The sequence below is a fragment of the Phyllostomus hastatus genome, unplaced genomic scaffold (assembly GCF_019186645.2).
Source record: "Phyllostomus hastatus isolate PE091 unplaced genomic scaffold, TTU_PhHast_1.1 phas_scaffold_129, whole genome shotgun sequence".
Taxonomy (NCBI): Eukaryota; Metazoa; Chordata; class Mammalia; order Chiroptera; family Phyllostomidae; genus Phyllostomus; species Phyllostomus hastatus.
In genome coordinates, this window is record NW_025334009.1 from 9751297 (window position 1) to 9778290 (window position 26994).

The following is a 26994-nucleotide window of genomic DNA, read 5'->3' on the forward strand; positions in this document are numbered from 1 at the left end:
GGCATTGACATGTCTTTAAGGGAGTTCACGTAATGAATGTTTCAGCTGCTTTCCCGGGCAGAAGCCTCCCTCATGGCGAAGTTGCACCCACAAATACGACGGAGGAGCAGGGAGCGCGCTGCGGGTGTAGGAGGGAGCGCGGTGTGTGTTCACGTCCGCCCCTCACACAACACCCAGCGCTGCCGTTTCTCCCGTCCACGGGTGCAAGCCTCCTGTCCCCGCCCTGATGGCCGGCCGTGGGACTCTGGGCTCCCGAGGCTTCCTGTTCTCTCTCAAGGCGAGCGGGCGGTGGCTCAACATCCCCTCAATGCCTGTAAGGTTTTTGCGGTCGGTGAAGCTGCAGCGTCTGGTGAGTGAAGTCACTTGAAACTGGAGAAAGCAGAAGATGCTGCTGTTGTTGATCTGCAGCGGATGACCCTGTGGATGGAGCGTTTCATCCATTACCGACAAATCAGATTTGGAGTTTTCAGCTCCCATTTTATTCCATTACGAGCGTTCAGTGAGAGAGGATTAATGGCTGTAATTGTCTCGACTTCATCGGGCAGGGCTCCTGAGTTCGGGGAGCCAAGGTCTCCTGGTAGACACGGCCCTCTCCACCCATCGAGCACATCTCGCGTTACCCAACCTCATTCCCTTAACTTCCCTCCATGCCCTGGGCCGCGTTGAGAAAGACTCAGCTTACAAAGTGGCCTTCGTTTTATGATTGTTGTTTTCTAAAAGAAGCACCGAGTTCCTTGGGAAAGGTTTAAAGGGAGTTTTGAGTCATCTCCTCATCTTATTATTATTTCTATTAGTTTGCTCTCTGGTTGTATAGTTTAACTAATTGAAGAATTGAAGAATTGAAATAAAGCTGCTATCCAGTATGTAAACAGGCCTTACGCACTACATTGAAAAGGCAGCCAACATTGTCCCCTTTGTAGTGGACACTCTTGGTGCCCACCGCGCCCCCCCAGATGCCTTCACCAGGTCAGTGGACCCAACCCCAACTGCTGGGAGTATTGGTCATTCATGACTCAGCTGCCCACTTCAGAGAGTTGTCCTGGCAGAATAGGAGCCCCTTGGCCTGGAATATTACACCCGCAGCCCACCCAGGGAGGCTCACAGCCACACAGTGACCGGCACAGGGGCGCCTAAGGCCAGCCCTCTTGCCTGGCGCTGGGACCAACTCCATGGTACAACTCATGCTCCGGAGTTGCGGGACCAGACTGAAGTTGAGTCCCGCTGAGACCCCGTTCTTGCTTAGCTCCTCCCCCTGCTCCAGTGTTTCCCTCTCCCTCTTTTCCCCTAACGACACTGCTCCTCCGAAAATCATACTTACCCAGTCCTTGCCTCGGGCTCTGCCTGGAGGCACTCTGGCCCATGACCCTCCCCAGCCAGCTGTTGTGTGGATTCATGACAGAGGCTCGTCTGGCTGGCGTCATAAAACAGTGTATCGACCTGAACACACAAGCTCTACGAGAGCAGAGGGTTGTGCTCATGGGCGTGTCCCTGCCCCTTAGCACAATGCTCAGCACAGAGTGGACGCTCGGGAGGTGCCCTGAGATCAGTTGATGGGGCACCTCAGGGCGAGATTCATGGAGGTCACTTTGATGGCTTCTTGCAGGAGAATCCCTTGTTCTTGTCTACCCCAAGATTCTGGCTTTTATTCTGGGGAACCACCCATCTCCCTGTTTTGGTTCAGGTGGAGCTGCCCCCACCCCGGCCACTGCCTACCCGCGAAGACAGCACAGAGGAAGGCAGAGTGGGTGACACAGGGTGAGCTCCAGGTTCATCTGCGAGAGCAGACAGCCGTGGCCACGGAGCTCTAGTTTAATGAACCAATAAATCATCTTTTTAGGCTGAAGCTAGTTTGTTATGTTTCTGGCATATATAACTGAAACACTCTAGACTGACAATAGATGCTTCTATGTATAGTGCAGAGTATACTCCCTTCCAAGCTACCCCTATCCCTGTAATAGCCTCTACACCCCGAACAACGGGGGCCGAGAGGAGATAGCTTACCTCCGAAATCTTCAGGTTTCTGTGGCCAACTGAGAGAGATGCTTACCCAGGGGAGGGGTCTGGCCTCAGCCTTCTCACCTGCTGGTTTCCGCATCTTTCATCAGAGCCTGGAAAACCTCCCCCAGACCAAAATGCTCCCCTTGATCTCCGGGACCAGAAAATGCTACACAGAATCTTCCAGAAATTTGCCTAGTGTTTACTTCGGACAGGAAATAGGAGTCATATTGTTTAGATAAATTTGCTTTAAATTGTCCAGTAGATCAAGATGTTGATGGTGGATGTTTACTCATTAATGACAAAACCTAGAAAAGGTCAGTAAGATGTGGGCACAGCAATGTTGTTATTCTTAAGCGTTAATACACGTTTTCTCTCTAGGTAAGATGGACGAGCGAATACAGTACATTTCGCCCTCCATGGGAGCAGATCCTTGGGGGGAGTAAGTGAGTGAGCCACAAGGCCTTAATTCTGATGCGTCGGCCACGGCTCCTTCCTCGAGTTTCCACGTGGACACCAGAGGCCTGTGGTGGGGGACAGGCTGGGCAGAGCCAGCGCCGCTGATTCTTTCCTTGGTGACTTTGCTCTAACACTCAAATGACTGGCTCCCCCCACCCTGCCTTTTTAGTTAAGTGCTTAATCCACCCAAGCGTGTGGAAGCACAGAGGAGATCCAGCTACCTGGGATCTCAGGGGACCCATTTATGTGGCCCAGATTTCTCCGGCTCAGTCAGAAATGCCTGCTCAGACATGATAGCTCGCCTCAACTCCGTGTGAATATTTTCTTTCAAGTGATTCTGTCAAAACAAAACAAAACACACACGCAAACAAAAACCAGTTGCCTGATAAACTCTGAGGGGAGGTTTTTGTTTTTCTTTCAAAGTCCATTGGACAGACTGACAACTGAGACGCAGGGACCAGATCACGTCACCCCGCTCTGCATTTCGGCAGCGCCGCGCCCCAGGCCACGCAAGGGGAGGTGGGGAGGAGCAGGGTCCCCGCCTTGGGTACCTCTGCCTGGTGAGGGGCCTGGCCCTGGATAGATATCAGCACAAAACAGAAATGCATCAGGGGGCTGATTTTAAATTCCTTCTTTATTAAAAAAGCCTTTTCTGGGTTTTTAAAAACAAAACACAAAAAAAACAAAGTACACTGGACAAACTGTTATAAAGTCAGGTTAAAGGAGGCTTTAATAGGGAATCAGGTGGTCTATATGGGTGAATTATAGCGTGATGAATATTCCTTTATAACTGAGTCAAAAACTTGTGGTAACTCAGTCAAGGAAGTGACAAGGAATGGTAATCCGTGTGGGACAAGTTCCAAAGCACATAGTTGGTGAAGAGACTGAGAAACAACCCAGACGTCCAGGAACGGAAAAACAGGCTGTGCTGGATCTATGCAATGGATGCCGCTCAGCCTCGAAGGGATGAAGTGCTGACCAGTGTCGCTGCAGCGTGGGCGGGCCTCGAACACACTACGCTTCGTGAGGAAAATGCTCGACACAAACATGACCTACTGCAGGACTCCCTTTGTATGGAATACTGGGACAAACAACCCCCTAGGGGCAGAAACGAGCTGGCGGTTGCCAAGCACTGGGGGCAAAAGTAGGGGGGGTGGATTGCCTCTTGGGGTAGGGGTCTCCTTTCGGGGAAACAAAAATGTTTTGGGACTAGCTACAGGAGACAGCTGGAGAACATTGTGAATTTTGCTTAAGTGCCACTGAATTTATCACTTTAAAATGGTTGGTTTTATATTATGTGAATTTCATCTCAACAACAACACAAAAAATAGGAAAGGATACTCCCGTCCTTATTGCCAACCCCGTTTAGGAGCAGGCCCCGGGGCAGGTGTATTTCCTGGGTTTACTGCTGCGGCCGGAGCTGGGGTCCCAGGCTCCATCCGGAAAGCAGGAAGCACCTCTGGGTGCAGTGGCATCAACCTCGGCGGCCCTCCCAGGACCCCCTGACCTGAGCAAAGCCACAGGCCCCACGGCGCCCCCAGTGGCAGGTCCCGTCCTCTCTTGGCCCTGAACGACTCCCAGCAGGGCGTCCACCAATAGGTCCCGGATCCCCACAACCCTACACCTCCACGAGTGGCCGACAGAGGTGGGGCTGGCAGTGTGAGGAGGAGAAATGGGCAGTTGCCAGAGGATGGTGACTAAGAATAACTCAGTGCGGGCATTCCCACACTCCCATCCACCACTGATGGGAACTCGAACTGACTCAGCCGTGCCAGGACGCGAGGTGGCCGTGTGCATCCAGAGCGCTTTGAGTGATCGTAGCCTTTGACCTCGTTGTGGCACTTTTCTAAGATTATTCTCAGGAAACACACAATTAACTAGGCAGAGAATCAGCTCTAGGGAGGCTCATTTCAGTGTTGCATATAATAAGAAAAAGTTGGAGACAACTTAAAACCCAAGGAAGGAGAATTATTATGAGTTTATGCAACGTAACGCCGCTCGAGCTACCTGCCAGCCAGCATGCATTGCCTCTCACCGTGTCTGTGGCCAGGGGCTCAGACAGGGTGGTGTGAAGACGGCTTATCTCCGCTTCGCAGGAGCTGGGGCCCCAGCTGGAGAATTTAAAGGCTGGAATCATCCGAAGGTTTGTTTCCTCCCGTATTGGCAAACACAGATGATTGGCTAAGAGATTCAACTGGGTATGTCAGCCGGAACATTCCCGCACGGCCTTTCCGTGCAGTGGAACTTCCCCCAGATTCGGTGGCTTGATTCCAAAGTTGAGAAGAAAGAAAGAAAGAGAGCCAGGCAGGAGCCTTGGACGACCCAGCCTGGGCGGTCACACACCACAGTCTACGCCACATTCTAGCAGTTACACCAAACCTGGCTGGGCTCAGAGGGAGCAGCGAAGACCCCAAGTCTCGATGGGGGCGTGTCAGTGACCCATCACAGGGAAGGCACGTGGGCTGGTGCAGATATCTCTGGAAAACGCAATGTGCCTGTAACTAATCATATCTGAATGTTTATGATACGCCGTGAAGTAAAAACAGGAGACTACAGAACGGTATGCACAGTGTAATCCCCGTCCGAAGGTACAGATGCAAAAATAAACCACGGTTATGTCTAGGTGGTGGGGTCATGGGAAATTTTCATTTTCTTCTTTGGGCTCTTCTGCATTTCCAGCGTCTCTACAATAAGCATGTTATCAACTTCATCATTAGATAATAAAAATACCTAATAACTGTTACTTGCAAAGGAATGAGTCTCTCCCCACCCCGGGGTACTGCAGGATGCCTACATGGGGGTGTCACGCACCCCACGCCCCTAAGTCCCCCACCCCCGCTTCAGAGAATGTTGGGCTTTCCTCAGTTGAGAATCGATTCTCACCCTCGTCTCAGTCACTCCCCCTTTCTCCTCGGTCTCCCACCTCTGCTTCACGGCCGGATCTTTCCTCTGTGCATGCAAGTGTTCCCAGACCTGGTAACCCAAAACAAGTTCTTCTCTGACCTCAAGAACTATACTGTCTTTCTGGTCTGGAAAGAACCATGTCTGCTGGTGTTGTCTGTTTCCCCACCTCCAGTCCTTTTCTCAGCTCTTTGTAACCTGCCTTCTGGTCTCACCACTCACCTTAAACTGTCTTGGAAAAGGTCGCCTGTGGAGCAGCAGCTACCGGTGAGCGAGAACACCGGGGACCCCGGGGACCCCGGGCCGCACCTGGCGTCTGCACCTGTCGGTTTGGGCCTGTAAGATGTTTGAGTCTGAGACGCTCACTCTCAGTGAAGCTAACCCGGAGACGTTATCACTGCCGAGATCAAGAGCAAAGCAGAGTCCTGGTTTGAGTTCCTCCCAGAGCAGATGCTGGGACAAGGATCTGGGGACCAGCAGTGCATTTGAAGAGTGGTTCCCAAAGGCCTGGCAAGGGCAGGCGGCGGCCAGAAAAGGAGGGATGCCAATACACAGGGAGAAGGACTGGGCAGGGGCCAGGGTGGGCAAGCACCACCGCCGCTTCCCACGGGGGACCCCCCGAGAGACAAGGTGGACAAGAGGAGAGGGAGCGGGGGCTTGTATGACCCACCGGCTCCGGTCCCAGGTTCCTCCCCTCCCGGGGCGTTAACTCCGTGGCATTTTTGGACGTTCTGTTCCGTTCACATGCCCCATACGCCCACAGGCAGAGAAGATCCCCCTAGCCAGAGAGATGTCGGTTTGGGGTAGGGAGCCCTGGGTGGGTGGTGAACCGCAGGTGACCTCCAGGTGCATGGGGGGTGGGGCATCGTCAGGGGCTGCTGAAAGCCGTTCTTATCTGGGTTTCCTGCAGAGCCTGGCCCCAGGTTAGCTCTTTGTACGTGTCAGGGGTCGGACACCTCGCTTTGCTCCTTCTCATCTTGACGACTTCCATCAGAAATGAGGTGAATTTAAATGGGTCATTGCACAATCTCAATTTACTCAAGTCTGCGTGAGTGTGTGTGTGTGAGTGTGTGTGTGTGTGTCGGGGCGGGTATTTCCTGGAAGCGCGTGTGTTCTCTGCCCGTGCCCCATCGGCCCCAGGCTTCCTGGGGGAGTGCTCTCCTTGGCTCCCTCCGCGGAGCCTTGGCTGGAACAGTCTGGAAAATCTCCTCTGACCCTGTGCTGCCCCGGCTGCTCTCCTGTGAGGCTCTGGCCTGAGTCCAGGTCACGGTGGCGCCAAGTCCCAGCAGCCAGCACGTGGCCGCAGGGACAAGGCCTAAGTGAATTAAAGTTTAATTAAAGGTGGCACTCCATGTGGACGGAGCGGCCCGCTTCCTCCTGGGCAGTTAGTGTAGGCAGGGGGCGGGGCTGGCTCAAAGGGGCAGCTCAAGGGCCCCCAGTGGTGTGGGACCTCCCTCCCTGGCTCATGGGTGATCACTGTCCCTGGGCAGTTTTGTGGGGCAAAGCCATAGAGGAACACGGCAGTCAAAAGACTGACAGCCGGCGTGGGGGCCGGGGTCGCAGGGGCAGAGCTGTGGCTCGGGCTCACAGTCAGCTTGGGCTACCCCCTGATACCCGGGCTGCCCTCCTGGGCGCCCCCAGCAGCCGTCTTTCAAACACCAGGTGGGAGCGGCTTCTGGGGGACAGACTGACTCTCATGGGTGTCCGGGTGTCCAGGAGCTTTCTGCCCGAGGACCACCCTGCTGCTGGGGTGGGCGTGGAGTGGGTGGGGGCCCATTCCTACAGCTGCCCCTCCCCTGGCCAAGTGGGGGCACCCTCGGTGGTGCAGCTTTGGCCCCCCTCAGAGCAGAGCCAGGTGGGGGGTGGGGGGGGGAGGGGTCTGGGCCATGCCGCCCACACTCTCAAGCTGCCTAAAGCCAGCTGAGCTGTTTGCAGCGAGGAATAAAACTGCCAAGAGGGCCCCGGGCGAGAGCACTCCATCGATAAAGAAAATGAAGGCGGGCGGGCGCCCTGCTGAGCACACGGAGGTCGGCCACGAGGGTCTGAGCCGGTGGGTGCAGGGCTCCGCAGGACCCGTGTCCCCTCCTCACCTTCTTCTCTTCCCCCGTGCCCTCTCCACACTCAATAAGACCCAAGCGTGGGTTTTCTGGGAGGCCTCTGCTTCAGGGAGACGCCCTCTCCCAAATCCCCAAGATGCCACAGTCGGTGACCGTGCACCCCTCCCTCCACTCCCCTCCTGTCTTGGGAAAATACTTAGGGCACAGAGGAAACTATTCAATACTTTTAACCGGGACGGATAGGCCAGCGTTTCCATCCACTGCCAAGCTGACTTGACTACTCAGAGAAGCCACTGGACGATCAGAAAAGCACCTTCCTTCTAGGTTGGGATCTCAGCCTCATCCCGAGCTGGCTCCGGAACTTTGGGTGAGGCCGGGGCCCCTCCGGCCACAGTCCCCTCACCTGAGGGATGGGGGTTGGGTCTCCCGCCCCACCTCACCTGGAGGCACCCCTGAGATGATGCCTGCTCCGTCAGACCTCTCCCTCTGCAAGGTGGGGGCTTGTTTATTTCAAGGACGTGGCAGAGTGATGAAGAAAGACGTTCATGGAAATCTGCAAAAGAAACCTTCATTGTGCCAGGCCTTCCGGTGACTGAAGTGGGACCCACCTCAGCGAAGGGAGCTCACAGGTCTCCCCGGTCACGTCAACCACACTAACAATGCTGACTGATCATCATATTAAGAATAGTAACGAAGTTTAGCAGCTGTGACTCTGTGCTGAGCACACACTCAGACCCTGATCACATCGTCTCATTTACCCACTTGCTCCTGGCTACCCCCCTGGGGGACACTGGTGCCTTCATGTCACCCCCACCTCCAGTGATGCCCCGTAACCCCACCTTCGACGAATCCCTGGCTCAGCCATCGCTCATCCTCTCAGAATCTGCAGTGCCCGCCACTAACTGCTTGGTTACTTCCCTGCTCCGCTTTCTGGGAGCAGGGGTATCCCAACCTGCAGGGGCCTGGGGCCTATGCAATTTTATGGACGCTCTTTACGGAAGGAAAAATAAAATGTGTGAATGCAGCTCTAAGCTCCGGGGCCTGGAGGTGGCCTGGACAGGGGAGGGCCCTGAAGCGTCAAGTGCACTTGTTTCAGTTTGTTACTGTCTGATGATGAGGACTTTTTTGGCCGTTGGGGTGCAGGCGACATTTGTGGCTGTTAACAGCTGACGCCTTTGAGCACGACCCCTCTTTCTGCGTCCTCCCCTCAGCTCTGCGGGGGAGCCCGGTCTTCTCCGGGTGAACTTGGCCGTGTCTCCGTCTCACACATCCCCCACCTCATCCCAAAGCTGGACTTGGGGCCCTGGGCTACATGCCAGGCCTCCCGATGCTCTGCAGGAGGAGGGGCAGGCAGGAGCAGCCGCATCAGCTCCGTGCAATGAATCTCTCGGGCAGCTGAGAGCCCGGCAGAGCCTCAGAAGTACACGGGCGTGGTCTGCGAGTCCCTGTCTGACCTGCCCGCCTCTCACGCCAACCTCTCCTTACCGCCCTGTGTCCTCCTCACCCTCACTCAGCGTCCCAGCACCCTCTTTCACAAGGTTGTCACCTCCCACCTGCGGCCTACCTACATCCTCCTTGGTCTGAGTGTACCGAACTGCACAGTTTCCTGTTGGTCGCGTTAAGCTTTCCAGTGTCATGAACAGTAACGCGCCAAGTATCTGCGTGCTCTCGATCTTGCCCCACGGGCTGGTTCTCTGCTTGGCATAGATTCCCAGAAGTGGAATCAAATCGCTAGGGAATTCTTACGTTACATTTTGTTGTGATACGGACAGCGTGCCCTGCACAACATCGTAGTATCTCAGGGATCCTGCGTAATGACTCTCCTCCCTCCCTGCGTGCCCCCAGAAGCAGCAGCCCCAGGCAAGGACGGGTGCACAGCCCTGAGCAGGAAGTCCTGGCCCCCTCCCCACCCCCCCTCCTCACCTGGCCTGGCCGCATCCCTCCGAGGTAAGTGGGGCTGTCTGGTGACTGGTCACCCCTGCTTTCTTCCTCCTCCATCTTTCACTAGAGCGTTAGGGGCCGCCTCTCGGGGCTTCCTTGCACCCCCTCTTTATGAAAGCTAACAGGAAAATGCTGCCGCTCCGGGCAGACGGAGGGCATAGTCCCCCAGTTTTCCAGGGCAGAGGCAGGTGTTTCCATAGTTCGATGTTCTGTGAGCCAGTGTTTCCGGTTTGCCGGATCTCGTGAATCCCGCTGAGCACGTGTTTAGAAGGCCAGGCCCTCCCCTCCGGAGTTGCTGAGGATCTGGGGGGTGATGCGTCTCCGGGGTGGGTGAGCGTTCCCCGTGTCCCAGGTAATCCTCCCCATCAGGCAGGAAGATGATTCCGGGGGGTCGTTTCCATGACAACTAGAAGGGCCTCAGCGCCTCCCACACGGGTAGGTGGGTATTCACGGTTTTCCCGTCGCCTCCAGGCTCACATTTCTTCAGGACACGGCAGCTCCTTCCACGGCGAGGCTTCGAGTTCAGCGCCGCACGCACATCACTTCATCCACCCTCATCGCAGACACTGTGCCCCTCGCAGAAATACCCCCAGTTGCTGCGGAGGAGCCCGAGCCTCTCGGGGGTCCGCGGGCTGGACCAGGCCGCACAGCCGGGACGTGGTGGAGCCTGGATCTGACGGCAGGGCTTCCGTTTCCAAATCCTGGGGCTTCTCTGAAGCCACCTCATGGACTCCTGTCCTTGTACCATTGCCACGCACCCATGCTACTCACAGTGTGTCGGGCAGGCCCGCGTCACCAGCAGCACCTGGGAGCTTGGGTCTTTTCTCTAAAACTCAAAGGGAGATTACGGTGAAAAAGGTTAAGGGCTGGCGTTAAGTGGGTCAATAGCATCCTCTACTGGCCACATGTGGGTACTGCACCTAACATATATATATAAAATTATGTATAGAACTATATATATTTCAATCTAGAAAAAGAACAAACTACACCTGGGGATTTGTGGTTGAGACAGAGGAATGATATCCCTGCCACACTGTAACAAAGAGAAACGACAAAAAGATTAAGGCAGTGAAAAGGAAGTGCTGCTTTCAGGAAATACGTGAACCCCTGATATCTCCGAACACAGCATTGGGGGACAGTGAGACGCAAGCAGCGAGGGCGAACCAAAGCCGGAAGGATGCCCGGCGCAGCGCGCGCTCCTGCGGATCGGGGCGGGGCGGGCAGACCCCGAGCTCCCCGCGCGGCGCGGAGACCCGCGTATGCAACGGGAAGTAGAAAACGTTTCTCGGCGAATGACAACGAAAGGACCATCAAAACCCGTGGGGCTGCGCCAGAGAAATTGACATCCTTAAATGCTCGCAGTGGAAAAGAGGGAAAGTTCAAAGTTAGTAAGCAAAGCCGCCAACTGTGGAAGCCGCGAAAAGCATAGAACAGAACAGGTGGGAGGAAGGCAGAGGTAAAGGTGAGGACGGAGCTGGAGGAAACAGGGCATGAAAAGTACAATAAGGAGGGTCAAGAAAGCCACAGAAGTTATTGTTGTTGTTATTTTAAATGAAAATCTGACCGGCCTCTGGCAACACTGACCACGGAAAGGAGAGTGAGAAAAGGGGCCAGTACGAATGCAACAGCAGCCGAGACCACAATGCTGCAGAGACGGAGCAGCTCCCGGCGAAGCCCACTCTTGGTTCCCGAGAGGGCCTGGCACGCCAGGGTGCTGGGCCCCGCCACCAGCCTCCTGCACGTGGTCCCCGGGGTCGGCAGGCCGGGCTCCACGATGGAAACTCCAGGACGGCCCTCACTCGCGTGTTTTCACACCGTGCGCTCACTCCACCAGACTTCCCGTGAAGCTGACGTGGCCAGTGTTGTTCCTGTGATAGACGATAGCACCGTTTATTGAATCAGATGCTTACTACGTGCCAAACGCTGTGGTCACACGGTCAGAATGAGGTTCTGCACGGGGTTCGGCCAGGCACTGGGTCTGGAGCCTGTCTCGGCCACAGAGCAAGCTGACAGCAGAACCCAGGCCCTCGGACAAGACATTCTGGGGGCACCAAGACCGTCAGTGCCCCGAAGGCAACTCCAAACGCTGTTCTTCCCTCTCCCTGTCCGAACCGAGTGGGAGGTGCTTTGTGACTCGGGAGGAAACCCTGGATGCAACTTTGGTCTTGGACGCCGGCCCTAACGCGGCCCCGCCTACCTGTGGGCGGGTCCCGAAGGCCTTGCGGGCCGAGGGGCCTGTCACTCAGGTCTCCCTCTCCCGCCTGGCTTGGAAACGCCGTCTCTACCCAGGCTTCCACCTGCGTCTTCCAACGCAGATCAATGCAACAGAATCGAGAGTCTAGAAATACACTGGTCTGCAGCTGACTGGTTCTCAACAAGAGTGCCAAGACCCTTCAAGGGGGCGGGGGAGGACCATCTTTCCAACAGGCGATGCTGGGACAACTGGGTATCCATCCACATATAAAAGAATGAACTTAGATCCCCAATTTACACCGATCCACAGAGTTTAATGGAAAATGGACCGGAGACAAATGTAAGAGCCAAAACTGCATGCTCCCAGAGGCAAACATCCAAATAGGTACAAGGTTTCTTCTGCGGGCGATGAGGACGTTCTGAAGTGGTCGGTGGTGATGGTCACTGACCTTCGTGGTTATACTAAAACCCGGTGGACTCCACACTTTCTGGCTGAATTTCACGGATGACAGTCCTAGCTCAATAAAACTGAAAGAAGGCGCTGTGACAAGGGCCTGGGTGACAGTGGGCCTGAAGGGCCAGGGCCAGCCTGAGATATCTCTGTGCAGCGCGGTGGCTGGCGGAGCATAGCTCTGGGGGCTGGGTGGGGGTCCTAGAGCTCAGGGCTCCCCAAGTCCCGGGTGGAATATGCCCCCCCCCAGGCACCCTGCCAGATGCCTTTGTTTCCCCTGGAATTGAATTCTGTCCTCTTCCCCACTCCGGGGGAGACAGCATGGCGGGTAGAAGGAGTAAGGAAGCGCTTGACAGAAATAATTGCGTTCAAAGAATCCTACGGCAGCCGCCATAGCCATCACCCACTTCAGGGATGCAAGGGACCCCTGCTCGGTTCCGCAGCTCGGCTCCGCAGCTCTGTGATAGGGTCATTAGACCGGACTCTCCCAAAGGGCGAGCGGAGGTCAGAGGAGACTCAGCCATTCCTTCAACGTGTGTCTATTGCACAACTACTGTGTTCCGGAGCCTGTTGCAAGCACTGGGGCTGAGACAGACCGAGGTGAGTGAGTGAGTCACACACTAGAGGGGAGGTGAGTCATACGGAAGTGTCCTCCTCAGTGGGGTTCCCCGGAGGCCGAGACAAGAGTGCAAGTCCAAGCAGTCTCTCTGGGAGGTGGCGTCGGAGTGCACTGGTGGAAGTATGGGGAAACGGGCCCAGAAAGGGAAGGAAGCCAGGGAAGGGTGCCCTATGGACCGGTTACTGTTACGGATCACGGAGGTCCAACCTTGCTGGAGAATTCTGGGAGCCAGTGTAGGAGACGCTTCCAAGTTTCCCCCCTGTGGCTGAGGGAGCTGGGACACTTGTATCCCATCAGGCCCTGGTGGAGGGCGGCTCAGTGGGGAGCGGGGGCCAGTGGTAACCCCCTGTGCTTCCATCCTGCCCTGGGCAGGCCTGGGGTCCTCCTGGGGCCACAGGACACCCTCCTGCAGAGGTCACAGATGCTCACAGTTGAGCACCAGTGAAGGAGCTTGGGAACAGGGGGCACCAAGGGGATGGGGGGGCGGCGGGGGAGGCCCTGACAGCATCTCCTACGAGTGTCTCGGTGCACCTTACATGGCGGTGGGGGTGGGGGAGGTGGGAAGTTAACCAGCAAAACCAAACAATGAGCAGGAAAATTTTGGGCAAATGTTAGGTATGAAGAAGACGAGATGTAGGGTCCTTTGTAGCGATAGATGGGGGCGGGGTGTAGTGATGGTGGGAGGCCAGGCATCCATGCTGGGTCATGAAGTCTGCATAAAGCTCACAAGCTGGTCTGTGCAGAGCCCCCGGAGCTCTAGGTCATGTGTGTTCAAAGGTGGTTGGCCACCTTGACCTTTGTTGCAAGGGGAGGGAGACCATGAGGGGCGACGCTTGGTAGAAACGCAGAAAGGGTCGAAGGGTTGTTGGAGACAGCAGATTTTCTGAAGAAACACCTCCCAGTACCTGCCCGGAGGGGCCCCAGTCAGGTGTTGGTGTCCATCTGGTGCCGCGGACACCGACTCAGGCAGCATCAAACCCCTCAGGTACCATCTCCAGGTTCCCACTGAGCTCTCAGGCACCCTCCCCCGCCCACCCGTGAAAGTGGGAGCTGGCAGAGCCTCTCCAAGTGAGTGTACTGGGCTTCTGAGACCTGTGCCGGGTTCCCCAGCGCGGCTGGGTGGGTGGGTGGACGGAACGGCTTCGTGGGCAGGCGTGCCTCACTTCATTGTGCTCCACAGATGCCGTGCTCTCTACAAACCGCAGGCCAGACCCCCCACCTGCAAGAAGAGCATGACCTGCTTCGTCATCGCGTGGCCTGGAAACTGACAAGTATCCCTGAGGGGTGCCTGTGTGGTGGGCTTGGAGCCTGGGGGTTCAGTGACCACGCCTCCCAAACAGAAGCCGCCAATCTTCACGCGACCCGCCAGGTGGGTGTGTCTCCAGTAGGCAAAAAGGCACGCTGCTACTAACCCGTGTGTTGGTGCGCCGCAGAGGCTCAGACTGAGCCCACTGTGTGCTTAGCGTGCGTGTGCAATTCCGGCTCGTGACAGGTTAGGAGCCCCCACTGTTTTAATCACCTGTGCTCCGGAGGCCATAGGCAGATGTCTGTGTTTCAGGTACGCCACTTGGAATTAAGTTCCTGAATCAATGATAACATTGTTGTAGGGAGTAGATGCGGTGGTTTTACGCATCCCCAGGGTAAGCCCGTTCGAGCATTTTCTTGTCTCTCCCGGGTAAAAGCAAGTGGTGATAGATTTTGATGGATTTCAATAATAAAGAACTGGCTATGTCAATTTGAGTAACATCTGAGGGATGACAGAATCAAACCTGTCAGCTGGTGCTTTGGGGACGCCTGCGACAACTGGCACCTGCCGTCATTGACTGGCAACTGCCGGGAGCTAGCTAGGTCTCCCAGTGGCCACCAGGGGGTGATCGAGGGCTGCACACGTGCCAGAAACAGCCGGCCCCGCCCCCCTTCAATTCCTTGCCTGCCCGACGTCGTTTCATTTCAACAATCCTGATGTATGCAGTGGGCTGCTAGTGGTTCCCATAGTCTAATCTAACAAGTGACCAGGGAGCGAGCGGGCCTTTTTCCTCCTTCATAGGATGATGCTTCTCCCCACATCCTTGGCGATGTCTCCCCCAAAGAATTGGCGGCGGATGACACGGATTAAAGCGCTGATTCTCTCTGCGGTCCAGACTGCGCGTTCTCGGTGCCCAATGAACTGAGGAGGTGGGGCCTGGGAGCCTGAGGAGCGGGAGGGGAGGGGCGGGGGGGGCGCGTGGAGGCAAACCCCAGGGCTTACAGCCAGGCCTTCGGAAAATTCTGTAGCCCCCACTGAGGCCTTTCACACCCTCCAGGCTGGAGCAGGGGGCTGCAGCCAAAGCCCAGTTTAGGGGCCGAGGTGACTCACATTCCCTGCAGGGGATTTCAGCTCTAAACTTGGGTCTCCCTTGTGCTTTGAGTGAATGGATAGTGCCCGTCTCCGTGTAACTGCTTTTTGCTTGAGAAGTCTGTGGGTGCTCACGCAGGAGATGCAGGCACCACTGCAGGGAAGATCGCACCCTTAGAATTTGGGAGACACAGCTACAGACCACGGCAGATCTGCTGCTCCTCCTGCTACACCCGAAACCGGACCGAGGCGCTAACAGGTGAGGTGCCTGGCCCGCACGGCCCACACTGGTGCCTGCACGTGAGGCTGAGTGTGAATTGCCATGTAACTCCTCCGTGTCGGTCAGAGCGCCCCCACGGGCCACCTGCCCTCCGGCACAATAACAACCCCTGGTCAGTCCAGCATTCCCCCCCCCTCCCAGCACCAGTCCCACTCTGAACGGTGTTCCAGGAGGGAAGAAACACATCCGTTCCTCCAATGCACGACTTTTCTTTTTTCCCCCAAGCTTCCGTTACCCAGGTAAACAGGGAGTGAAGTGTCAGCCTAGCCCTGTGGAAGGAGCTGTGGATGCTGAGGGCCCCTGACGTGGTTTTGCTCCTGTGTAAGCCAGTCACCTGGTCCCAGACAAGCACAGTGTCGCCTGGCCTGTCAAGTGAGGGCAGCTGACAGCCAGCCCCCTGGGCAATGAGGATGCCCTTGGTTTTAGCTGCAGCGGACCTGCACCTCCCTCATTCCTTCCCCAGTGGAATCCTGGCTTGGGATGGGGACCCCCGCAGGCCCAACGGAACAGGCCTGTGTGGCCGGCCCAATGAGGCCCCTTTCCCCTGAGCTGTGACGACGCCTTCCTTCAGCCGAGCCTGACTGCCGACGGCTGGCACGCAGAGGTGTTGCCCTTCTGTATTCCTCGAGCTACTTTGTTACCTGCTTTCCTGATTGGGACTAGAAGTGTTCCTTCCACTGGATCCCGAGAACAGCTGCCCCCCCAGTTCCTGAGTGGGTAGAGCAGCCTGTTTCCCCAGGGGGCCAGGATCGGTGGGCACTGGACATCCTTGCTAGCTGCACTTTTTACTAGGCTGCGCCCCAAACGTCAGTTTCCTAATGGCTTTGCCAAGACTCCTGCGGCGCCTAGCAGCTCAGGGGCAAATCTCGTCCTTACTTGGTGGTCGTCATTTTGCCCCCTGAAAGCACAGCTTACGGAAGCGCTGGTCCAGATGTTCCCACCCGGGAGGCACGGGGAGATGCCCGATTTGGGCAGGTGTTTCGGCTGCACCGGTCAAGTCTGTTCTCCCTCCTGTCTGTCACACACGCCGCCCAGTCCCCTGGCCCCCGAAGCCGGCGGCATCAGCAGCTAGGGCTGGCCCCGCGTGCTCTTCCGTGGCTCCGGGGCTCCGGGGCAGCTTCCCCACGGAAGGGCGCTGCTCCACCTTCATCCTCTGACTCGTTTCAGTGAAATTGTGGAAGTCTGTATTTTTGTCTTTTATTTTCATTGCATTGCTCGAAGGCGAGCAAGGAAAGGGTACCTAACCTGTTCTTGCTCTAAGATCAGGACTGGCCTCCAGGCTAAGGAGAGGGCTTCCTCGAAAAACTTCAGCTCAAGGCTTTGGAGCCCACCCACCGGGAGGGGCCTGACACTCGGAAGGATGACTAAGAGCTCACCTGTGGGGGCCAAGGTGGGGGCCTCGCCCTTCCCCACCACCAGGCCTCCCTGCCCACGCCAGCCTCTCCGTTTGGTACTCATCCTAACAGACAACGTGGTGGATGAACAGACACTTTAATCGCAGGTTCGTGGAAGTTTCTGCTGTATCATTTCCACAAACCGTTTCCACAGCACCTCTCCACTGCAAGTGCAGCCATTACAAAATGTTACAGCGAGCATTTCTCAGTGAGCTGGAAATTTCTCCCCAACCTCTGTCTTTCTGGTCAAGGTATGCTAGTGTTTTTCAGAAACGAGCTTACCAAACTCAAGCTATTTTGGTGTATTCACTAATAGACCCGCCTCTCTGGACTGGGGGTGGGCTGGGGTGGACGGTAAGGAAACCTACTCCTTGAGTGTCTTTAGGAGGGAAGTCTGGTGGGGGGGGGGGTTGTCTAACTTTCTCTCCCCAAAAGCAGACTCCTCAAAATAGGGGCCGGGGGCCAGCTGGTACAGACGCAGCGACTGCAGTGACAGACCTTTCTCCATCATTGTCACTCCGCTGCGTTAAGCTAGAAAGTGTGCCCTTGCGGCTGCATCCCTTTGTCCTGCCCAGCGGTCTTGGTAATGTAACTTGTGTAACGGAGCAAATGATGGCTGCTCAGTGAAAAGCAGAAGTTTGAAACGCAAGATGAGCTGCAGAAATCTCATGATTAAGAACAGCAAAATCGTATCGCTTCTCCCGCCGCCCCCGCCCCCCGTGCGCTATCGCCCAGGGCTTTCACTTCCTTCGGTGGAACACACCCACCAACACTGTGATGAGGCAGGGAGAGAACACAGCTTTTTTGGCCAGAAGCCCTGGGCTGGCATCCCATCTGTCACTTTCTAGCGCTCAGGGGACGTTAACTGAGCCCCCGTGGTTTCCAGCTGTGAGGCGGTGTCACTATCCCCGCCCCCCCCCCCCCCCCCTTGCAGGGAGGTGCTTTACGTTACAAGCCTACTACCTTGTCTGGAACTTAGGAATACTTAACCGTGTCAACACCGCAACTTAACCACTAACAACACAGAATTCTGTGCGCTGATACTTAAGTTTTACTTTGCATTATTTTATGAAAGGTTTAAAACTACATTCTTTCATATTTTTTGCCCTGGTTTATACTTGTTTCTATATATATTTTTAACTGCTCATCAGAGGATGTTTATTAATTTTAGAGAGGAAGGGGGTGAAGAGAGAAACATGGACCAGTTGCCTCCCGCATGCGCCCTGACCGGGGATAGAAGCTGCAGCCTCTCGGTGGACAGGACGACGCTCCCACCGACTGAGCCACCCGGCCAGGGCTCTATTCTTAAGTCAGTAAACGCAGAACATGCGCTACACAAAACAATGTCACGTTCTAACTGTGGGTTCGACCGGAGCGAAGCCAGTTAGAAAGGGCGCTCACAGGAGGAGGACGCCCACCGTGAAAGAGAGAACACACGCGCAGCTCACTGGCTTAGACCTGAGAGCCTAACTGATCACAGTAGAATTCATAGACTTTTTTATTGTTAAGCTGCAACATACATGGTTTAATACAACAAAAATTTCATCAAGTGAAAAGTAATGAACTGAACAATAAACAAATAAACACCCCGAACAAAGTATTTTCCATTGGAAACATGTTAAGATGAGCGCGGGGCTCCGCTACCATCTCACGGCGGGCTCCTCGTGTGTTGCCGGCCTGCGCGCCCCGTGCTCTCCGGCGTCATGCGGAGGGGGAGGGGGGTGGGGGTGGGTGTGGGAGCAGGAGCGGGAGCGGTTAAATAAAGGAAAAGTCCATTTTCTGCAGAGCATCGTTTCACAAGGCAGCCAGACTGGATGTAGCAAATAAAATTACTCAAGAAATCCTCCACGTGTTTAGGGTCATCTTAGAATCCATGAACTTTAAGCTGTTCCTCCTTGACAATGCCAACCTGCAAAACAAAGCCTACTTCAGCACCGTCGCTTTGGGGGGTGGGTATAAATTCACCCTAGAAAACGTGCAGCGGCCGTTAAAAAGAACCGCTGTTAAAAGCTTATTGCAATGCACTTTCTTTTCTTGTGCAGCACCAACTGTTAGGGACGGTTCAACATGTGCCCCACGACGCCCCTGCCCACACAGGAGCGGCCGGCCGGGTCATTCCAATGACAGAGCAGTTCCAAGGCCTGCATCCGGCGGGCGGCCACTCACCTCCAGCAGAAACTGGCAGATGTTCTTCCTCTGGTCGCCCTGAAGCTGGATCACCTCCCCGTACTCGGGGTGCTCGATCACAGTGCCGTTGCAGGCAAATTTCTGGAGAAGCACAGCAACCGTCACCGTAAGTAACCGAGTCCAGCACAGGGAGGTGCAACTCTCCCCCTCAGACTAGCGCCAGCTACTCGGCAGGCTCGGTCCCGTCTGAGTACCAAGTTTGTCTCCTGCCCGCCCCGTGAGCCAGCAGGTCACGCAAAGGCAACGACTGTACTTGGAACATGGAGAACTAAATTATTTCACGTGTGGCTGAAGGCCACGTGAGTCTTATTTCAAGAGGGGAGACCAGACATAAATATCTGACTGCTAACTGAGGGGATGAACACAGCTTTCTCGGATCCGATCCTCCCCGCCCCCACCCGGCACCGTATGACCCATAACCCAGTTCAGAGGTGTGCATCAGGAACTCTATTTTCATCTCTTCTTTCCGACACCTGTACCTTTTTGAAAGCTTTCACAAGTTTCTTTTTGTCATAATCATCTGCAATGCCCTGAACAGTAGTCAGCGTCTTCCTGCCGTTCCGTTGCTGGATTCTTATATGAATGTAATCCTCAGTCCCTGCCGGGAGTAAGTCGTCACCCTTAGTTGCATCAGCAAAGGGGTCTGCAAAAGGATACAAAAAAAAAAATCGAAAGCAGAAAATATTTTTTTTTAGTAAGTAATTTCCAGATCCCCAGTATACTACAGCCTAGGCAGTCCGCAAAGAAGTTTCTAGTGCCTCTGCTTTTTTTGCGGGTGGGGATTGGGGGGGGTGCTGATGGGGTTGGGGCATAAATAAAACCCCCAAGGTACTCTCACAGAAAGAGAACAATTTAAACAGGCAGGTCTATTGATACTTGGACAGGAAATCGTTATACACAGACAATGTTACCGTTGAACACAGCCCCCTAGTAAAACGCAATTTTAAAACCTTAATTTTGTAGCCGCTATAAAAACGTGCGTCATCTTGATTACATTGTGCTAACAACAGAAACATTCAAATGCCCCAATCATTTCACTGTAAAGGTGCAGGGCAAAAAGTAACGACGACAAAAAGAAAAGGCACATATATAAATGCACGTGTGTGCATATATATGCATCAAGAGATGTAATTGTACAAATTGCACGGCAAGTTGGGAAACCGGACCCTGTGGGGGTTCGGAGAGGTCTGCACCCGCATCCTGCACTCCGCGCCCCCGACACCTGCTCGCAGCCGGCGGCGACCACCAACGGACGCCGATCGCCAGCCGGCCCCGCGGCCGGCGTCGCCCCGGCGAGCGGCGGGGTCGCCGCCGAGATGTCAAGGGACAGCAGCCAGGCGGCAGCCGGGTCCGCGGCCGGGGCTCCGGGCGCAGGGGCCGGGGCCAGCCGGCCGTCCTCGGGGAGGGGGTCGCCAGGGGGCCAGTCGCCATTTTCTGGGCGCCGAGACAAAGCCCCACTCGGGGTGCGGGGAGGGCAGCGGGGTGGGGGGGCCCTCCTCCGAGCGGTGGTCAGGGCTGTGCGGCGGCGAGGGCGAGGGCGGGCGCGGACGGGCCGCCGGCCGGCCGGCCGGGAGGCGCGCGGGGGAAGGAGGGGACGGCGGCGGCGGCGGCGGCCAGATCTTACCGAAAGATTGGAGGTTCTGGATAGTGGACATGCGATACTAGTGTGAGGCCGGTGAGGGGATAAAATTCCTGCGGGGCCCGCCCGGATCGCCGTGTCAAGAGGCTGCAGTGGCGAGAGAAGGGAAATAAGAAAACGCTTCGCCCCGGGACTGGGATGCGGCTGCAGCGGCGGCGGCGGCGGCGGCGGCGGCGGAAGCCAGGAGGAGGCGGAGGCAGAGGCGGCGGAGACGGATGCGAGGACGCGAAAGAAGAGGCGGCGCTGCGGCTTCTCCGACAAAATGGCCGTGGAGCCTGTGTTGCTGCGCCCCCCGCCCCGCCCACGTGCGCGCCCCGCGCCAGGAACCGTGGGACTTGTAGTTTTCCAGAGGCCGCCGCTCTCGCAAAGCCTGCGGTGGGTGGGCTTGCGGGACCGCAATTCCCAGCAGGGAGCTCGCGGTCCGGCGCTGGCCCGCGGGACCCGCACGGTCCAGCCTGGGTGCAAATCCATCCCACCAAAACCTGCAGGTCTGGGGCTGTCTCCTCCGCGCTCGCGGGCTCTCCCGTTCTGTCGCCGTAGAGCTGTGGCGCCGACGGGCGGGTGCTGGGGGATCATCTCCATCAGTCACTCTAGAGGTCGAGGTAGTGGAAGTAAAATCGGGGTGCACGAGCACCACGGGCCCCCTAGCCCTCGGCTTGCGACGCGATGGCTGCCCCTCAGCACCTCTGCGTCGAAATCCCAGCCTCCCCTCCCCTGCGCTGCAGGAGCCCCGTTAGTCCCCACCCGAGGTTCGAGGCGGGACCCTTCCCCGCAGGGCTGGGCCGCCTTCCAGTTCCCCAGCGCGGTGGTTTTCAAACAACAGCGTGCACCTCCTGGAAGGCTTGATAAAACAGATGAATAGACCCAGAATGTCTGTTTTCAGAGGTCTGGGGTGTGACCTGAGAATTTGCAAATCTAGCAAGCTCCCAGGTGATGCTGATGGTGCTGGTCCGGGACCCCGCTTCGGCACCACCACTCACCTTCACCAGGGGCCTGGCAACCAGTGGGGGCCAGGGATGTGTCAACGAACATACCAGAAAACCAGCCTGTCAGCTTGAACACAGAACCTTGAACACGATAAGTGCCTTATAGACACTGAAGGTGTGCTCGGGAAAAGGTTAATCGATGTAGACTCAGGTACCAGAAAAACACACCTGAACCTCGGAGTGGGCTCACCCCGGTGGACCCCTGCTCAGCATATGCTTTAAGTGCATGAAAGAAAACATCAAGGGTTACAAAGGAAACCTATTATATCGAAATCAAAACTAATACATGGATAACATAGTATTGTTTCTTTGCTACTGCACTAATTAACAAGATCTAGCAACAGGTCTAATAACTACTAGAATTTCAAAAGGTGATAAAAAGATATTTTGAGAAGTCTGAAACATCAGAAACGTGAAGATACCTGTGCCTTACTGGGGCAAAGGGACAGGTCCTTCTAATACCACTGGGCTGTTGCCAGCATTCCTAATGGAGGGAATGCTATACTTTGCTTAGAAGTTAGTGAAAATTTAGGTTGAACTGTTTCTCCTATCCAGGTTTAGGAATTCTGTCCTTCCTCCCTCCTCCCCTCCACAACTCATCAGTGGACCAAGGATCTGCAGACCCGAGGAGAAGAATATCTGGATTTAATAGAACCCCCCTCACCCTTTCTTAGACCTAGTGTTTGCATCAGAAACCCCCAGGAGCTCAGAAATCTTCAGTGTCCAGTTACGACAACAGGTCAGACACCGTTGTGAATATTATCTTGAAAGCTCTCCTGGCTCTCTGGCCCGCAAGCACCTGCAGGGTATCTGGTCCACACTGAGACCCTCCAAGGAGAGAGTCCGCACTGACCTTTCCAAGACTTAAATTCTCAGTTCCACCTGTTTGTTTTTACTTTTTTTTAAAATGGGGCTACTAGAATATTTAAGATGACAGGTGGCCTGCATGCCCTTTCTATCAAGTAGCACAGGTTTCAAATGAAAAGATTTGCCCTATAGGTAAAGTTATAAGAGAAATAAATGAAAGCATTGAAAACCTAGCATTTTTAGTTCTACAAGGTACCAGGCTAGTTTAAGGTGATGATGCTCTCTGCCTTAATTTCAGAAGGGAGTTTTGCTTACTGGCCAAGGACAGTAGCATTGACAAAAGGAATGAGGAAAGATTAAAAAAAAAAGAAAGTAAAATCGTTGAAAAATAAAAGCCCCAGAGCGAGAGATAGACCCCCAAAATGGCTCTTACTGTCCTAATGGTTAAGAGGAAGAGAAGTCAGCTAGAAAGTCCATACGTCTCCAGGCTGAGTGCATGCCAGGCGTGTGGGAGGCATGGCTTGGCCTGGCCCCGAGCCACAGGAGGTATTTTCCTTGGGCCTCATAAAGGGGACACTGTGATGTATTGGGCAGCCTCCCAGCAGTGTGCCTCGCCTGAGGACAAGGGTGGGCTTTATGCGGCTGATTCCTGCACTGCTGCTGACGAGGGCCTGCTCTCAGGTTAGGACCCCAGGCCCCCCTCCACACACAGGTCGCCCGTTGTGGCAGGCACACGGTGATAATGTGCTGTGCGGATTTCCTGCTTCACCGAGCATCACTCACGGACCAACGGCCCCAGCTGCGGCACTGGGAATTCGGCATCGCGGAGGCCACACTTCCCACCGGCTCCGCTCCGCCAATGAATGAGCGAGGATCCCAAGGCAGGCCTGCTCGCGGGAGATGTGGGACCCTCAGATGGGCCGCTTTCCTCCAGGCCCCTCCACTGGCCTGGCTGGACTGTCTCAAACTGGTGCTGAAGCCTAAGGATCTTCTTATTCCTTTCTCCTTCTTCCCTTTCTCCTTCACAGGTCCCCTCCTCCAGCTCCTTCCTTCCTCTTTTCCCCACCGGTCTTTCCCTGAATAAATGCCTTGTGTGTCTGATTCCATCTGATGGAGTGGTGTACCTAACTCCATACTGGTTGGTGAGGACACAATAGGTAGAAGGACACTTCTGGTTCAAATAAGTGGTTATTACCACAAGGCTTTTCCTCCAAACCGTGAAGTCTCCTGGAGAGCTGTTCTAGACCTGCGAGGCTAAGAGAACTTCCACACAGCCTGTAGCAAGGCTAACGGCCTTCACCAGAAAAGCAGTCCAGGTGGCCCGGTCTTCTGGGGGTACACCCTGCAGTAAGCCCTTTGTAGCTTGCACGTCTGATGGTAAGAAAATGTTAACCCACTGACAGGCAGAAACAATCTTTGCCTCGTGCTCAGAGCAGGCATCCAGATTTACTATCCGCACGCAGGGAAGGCTCCCCACCCACCCCACCCCTCTTTCTTCCCAAACACAACACCCTGGGGCTCCAGGGTCTTCTCATCGCCTCAGTGAGATTGGAAATCACGTCTCCCGACTGGCCAGCCGATGAGACCAGATACAAAGAGAAAACACGAAGAATGAGAGTCTTAGTCACACACTGAGCAGTATAACTAGTACTTCCCACGTCTCATCTTTGAATGAAGGTTATGTAACTGACAGTTTTTAAAGTTGCATTTCCTGGCTGCAACCATGTTCCCCAAAGATTTAACAACTTGCACAGAATGGATATAACTCAGTTGCTACTATCTATCTAAAACAGTGATGACTGAGTCAGTTTCTGCAGGAGGGATGAGAAGACCTGAGAAAGAGAAAGGCCTGTTTCCTAGTCTCACGTGCTTTATGTGCTGTTAGTGCAGTGCGGGGAGAGTAAGGAGGAGGGGTGATAGGCTTTGCGCGTGTAAGCACTTAATTGGAGAGAGTGGTGGTGTTGATGCACATACTAATGACGCTGGGCACATTGTGTGTGAAGTATTTACAGAGCAGGACGTTGAACAGAAACGAAAAGTGTACGTGGACGAAGGAGTCAACATCTATTTTTATTTTCTGGGTGCTTATAAGCCTTAAAGGAGAGCAAAACCAAGCCAACATGGCATCACAAAGCAAGTATGGAAATGAGACAATTTCAGGGATCCGGGAAGTTGACAAACATGGTCGAGTTAAGCCCGGAAATCTAGGGAAGCTCCCCTGTGGCCATAGCCCCCAAGTGGGGATGGTGATTAGGAAGGAGGGAGTGTGGCTACGTGGCCATGACCCTCAACTTCTAGTCTCAAGGAAGGTTCTAGAGGCAGAGATGCACTCCTGTTTCTGCCCTCTCACCCTGCCCTCTGGTTGTCAAGAACTGTGAGGGGTCTGAGATGTCACCCTCCTTGCAAACTGATGCATCGGCCTGCCGCCGTTTGATGGGTGCCGATAGAAGGTGTGAGCCTGCAGGGGTAGGGACAAAAGACTTTATTATCATGGCAAAAGCATGAGCCACAGCTCCATGCTCATGCTGGTTGCTCTGGCCCCGGAGTCCCAAGGGGCCACACAGGTGGGCCGAGGTGACTGCCTACCCGTGCAGAGGGCTGTGTTCCAGGAGAGGAGCCCTGTGCTCGGGGGATCTGTCCCTTGTAGCATGAGCGGTAATGAGCTTGTCTGGGGGAAGATGTGCACCTCACCCCTCAAGACTGCTCCCTGCAAACACAGCCTTGAAAAATGGATGGAGTAGAAAGCAGTCTCTTAGATTCTTGGCCAAACCCGTAAGGACATGCAGGTGCCCTCAGGGGCCATGGTGGGTCGATTCTCCCAACAGCCGATCAGTCCCCTTCTGCAGTCTGGGATGCTACATATGCTCTTAGGACACAAGATCGGCCATGTTTACCAGTGGATGAGGCTATCGTATGGTGACAGGTCATGCCCATAGGTGTGTCTCACTTTCTATTCTTTTTTATTCGTGTTTCTCACACCTGTTCTGTGGGAGTGGTGGCTGACGGTCGTGTGTGTGCTCTGACCATGCCCGGACCCAAGGGGACATTTATGGTGCAGTGCTTAAGGCTAGGCCGAAGAGCTAACTACCAAAAAGCAGAGACCACCCATGTGCCCGCTGAGCAATGAATGAATGAACATTTGGTGTGTCCCTGCAATGGAATGTTACCTAGCTATGAAATGAGCCATGTCACATGCTATCACATGGCTGCACTTTGAAAACATGCTAAGTGAAAGAAGCCAGTCACAGAAGGCCACATGTATGATTCTGCTTATTTGAACTGCCCAGAACTGGCCCATCTATGGAGACGGAAAGTAAGTCAGTGGTCTCCAGGGGCTGGGGCTGTGTTTGAGGGGAAATGCATAGTTCCAGCTAATGAGTGTCTCTTTGGGGGCGATGAGAATATCCTGAAATTAATTGTGGGGGTGGTCACACAGGTCTATAAATACATGAAGTGACATTGAATTCTACACTTCAAATGGGTGAATCGTAGGGTCTGAATTATATCTCAATAAAACATATAAAAAGAAAGTGTGCAAAAAAAGTGAAAATGAGTTTCTTACTGTCTGTGGATATATTAAAATATCAATAAGTCCAGTCAGTATTATATCAAAAAGCACACATTAACCCAGAAGTGCCAGGATAATCCATATACGGATGTTGTAACTGTAGCGAAGATTCAGAATTTCATATACAAGGATTGAAATTCAGGGTTTGCCGTGTTGCAGGAACAGAGAGAAGTGGTCACTGGCCGGGGCTGAGGAGCCCTCCATACCCTGAGCCCTGCATAGATCAAAACAACAGGCCTTTACGACATAGACACAACCGAGACCACTCCTGGGAGTTGCCTTGCAGGCGGTAAGGTCGAAGAGTCCTTGGGACACTCGGGAGGGGAGCGGAGGGAGGCTTGGCGATGCTCGAGTACAGGAGATGGGGACCCAGCACCTCTGGGAGGGAGGAGCCCAGCCCCCTTGACGGTGCGGGAAAGAAAGGTAGGAATCAACAGTCTGAGTCCCCAAACTTCAAAAGAGCTCTTTGAAAAGGGATGCTGATTATAGACGTTTGGGAAGCCACGTGGTATTATCTCTTTGAGGCCTTGACTTCCATTTACAGAAACGATACCCTGCCGCATGGTGAGCAGACTGATCCGCCCCGGTCCCCGATGCGTCGGCAGTGAAAGGACGTCAGCTCTCTGGTCATCTCAATAAGGTGGGGAAGACTGATTTTCATAGATTCTGTTCTCTGAGGATAACAGCCCACCCCCTCCCCCTTTCTCCCAGGGGTGGGGGGCAGGGCCAAGGACCACAGCGTGGGGCTTCAAGCTGCCTGTTAGTTTATCTCACTCAATTCCTGGGAGTGGGGTGATGCAGGAGATCGTTGCTTCTTATTTCAAGGATAGACCAGTGACCTTTCCAAGTCTCAGATTTTTATGCTGATATTTTCAGTGTAATTATAGCTTCCCTGAAGTCTTTTCTTAGCTCACTTTAATATGAAAGCTACTTAATCGATTCTATCACTCTTTGAACTGAGTCACCAGCTACACTGAATGTAAAAACGTATTCAGCATGCGCACATCACAGTCTGCCCCTCATGGTGCGTGATCCCGGGCCAGCCCTGCCTGCCCCTGCGTCGCAGGGCTGCTCGAAGCTCTGGCGACGGCCACCTCGACGGGCCGCCCTCTGGCACCGCGTCCTCCTGAAACCTCACTGAACTCGACACCGTCCTCTTCACGTTTTGTCAGTTTCTTAGGC

At 54.7% G+C, this 26994-nt stretch overlaps 1 protein-coding gene across 1 annotated transcript; it reads right to left on the reverse strand.

Annotated features, from left to right (window-relative positions):
• Positions 1–18105: 18105 nt before the first annotated feature.
• Positions 18106–20718, reverse strand: EIF1B (eukaryotic translation initiation factor 1B). Its single transcript, XM_045857164.1, has 4 exons — positions 20437–20718; positions 19292–19455; positions 18792–18893; positions 18106–18534 (listed from the first exon to the last, which is right to left on the reverse strand). Exons 1-4 carry the CDS (start codon positions 20465–20467, stop codon positions 18490–18492), a joined length of 342 nt encoding a protein of 113 aa, XP_045713120.1. The 5' UTR covers positions 20468–20718; the 3' UTR covers positions 18106–18489.
• Between the last annotated feature and the right edge of the window lie 6276 nt (positions 20719–26994).

Bases quoted from the DNA above. Each gene is read 5' to 3' on its own strand.
- EIF1B (XM_045857164.1), bottom strand. From the start codon at position 20,467: ATGTCCACTATCCAGAACCTCCAATCTTTCG. The intron at 19,456-20,436 runs GTAAGATCTGGC...ATCCTTTTGCAG, and splicing joins CCAGAACCTCCAATCTTTCG to ACCCCTTTGCTGATGCAACT. The intron at 18,894-19,291 runs GTACAGGTGTCG...GTGCTTCTCCAG, and splicing joins TTGTGAAAGCTTTCAAAAAG to AAATTTGCCTGCAACGGCAC.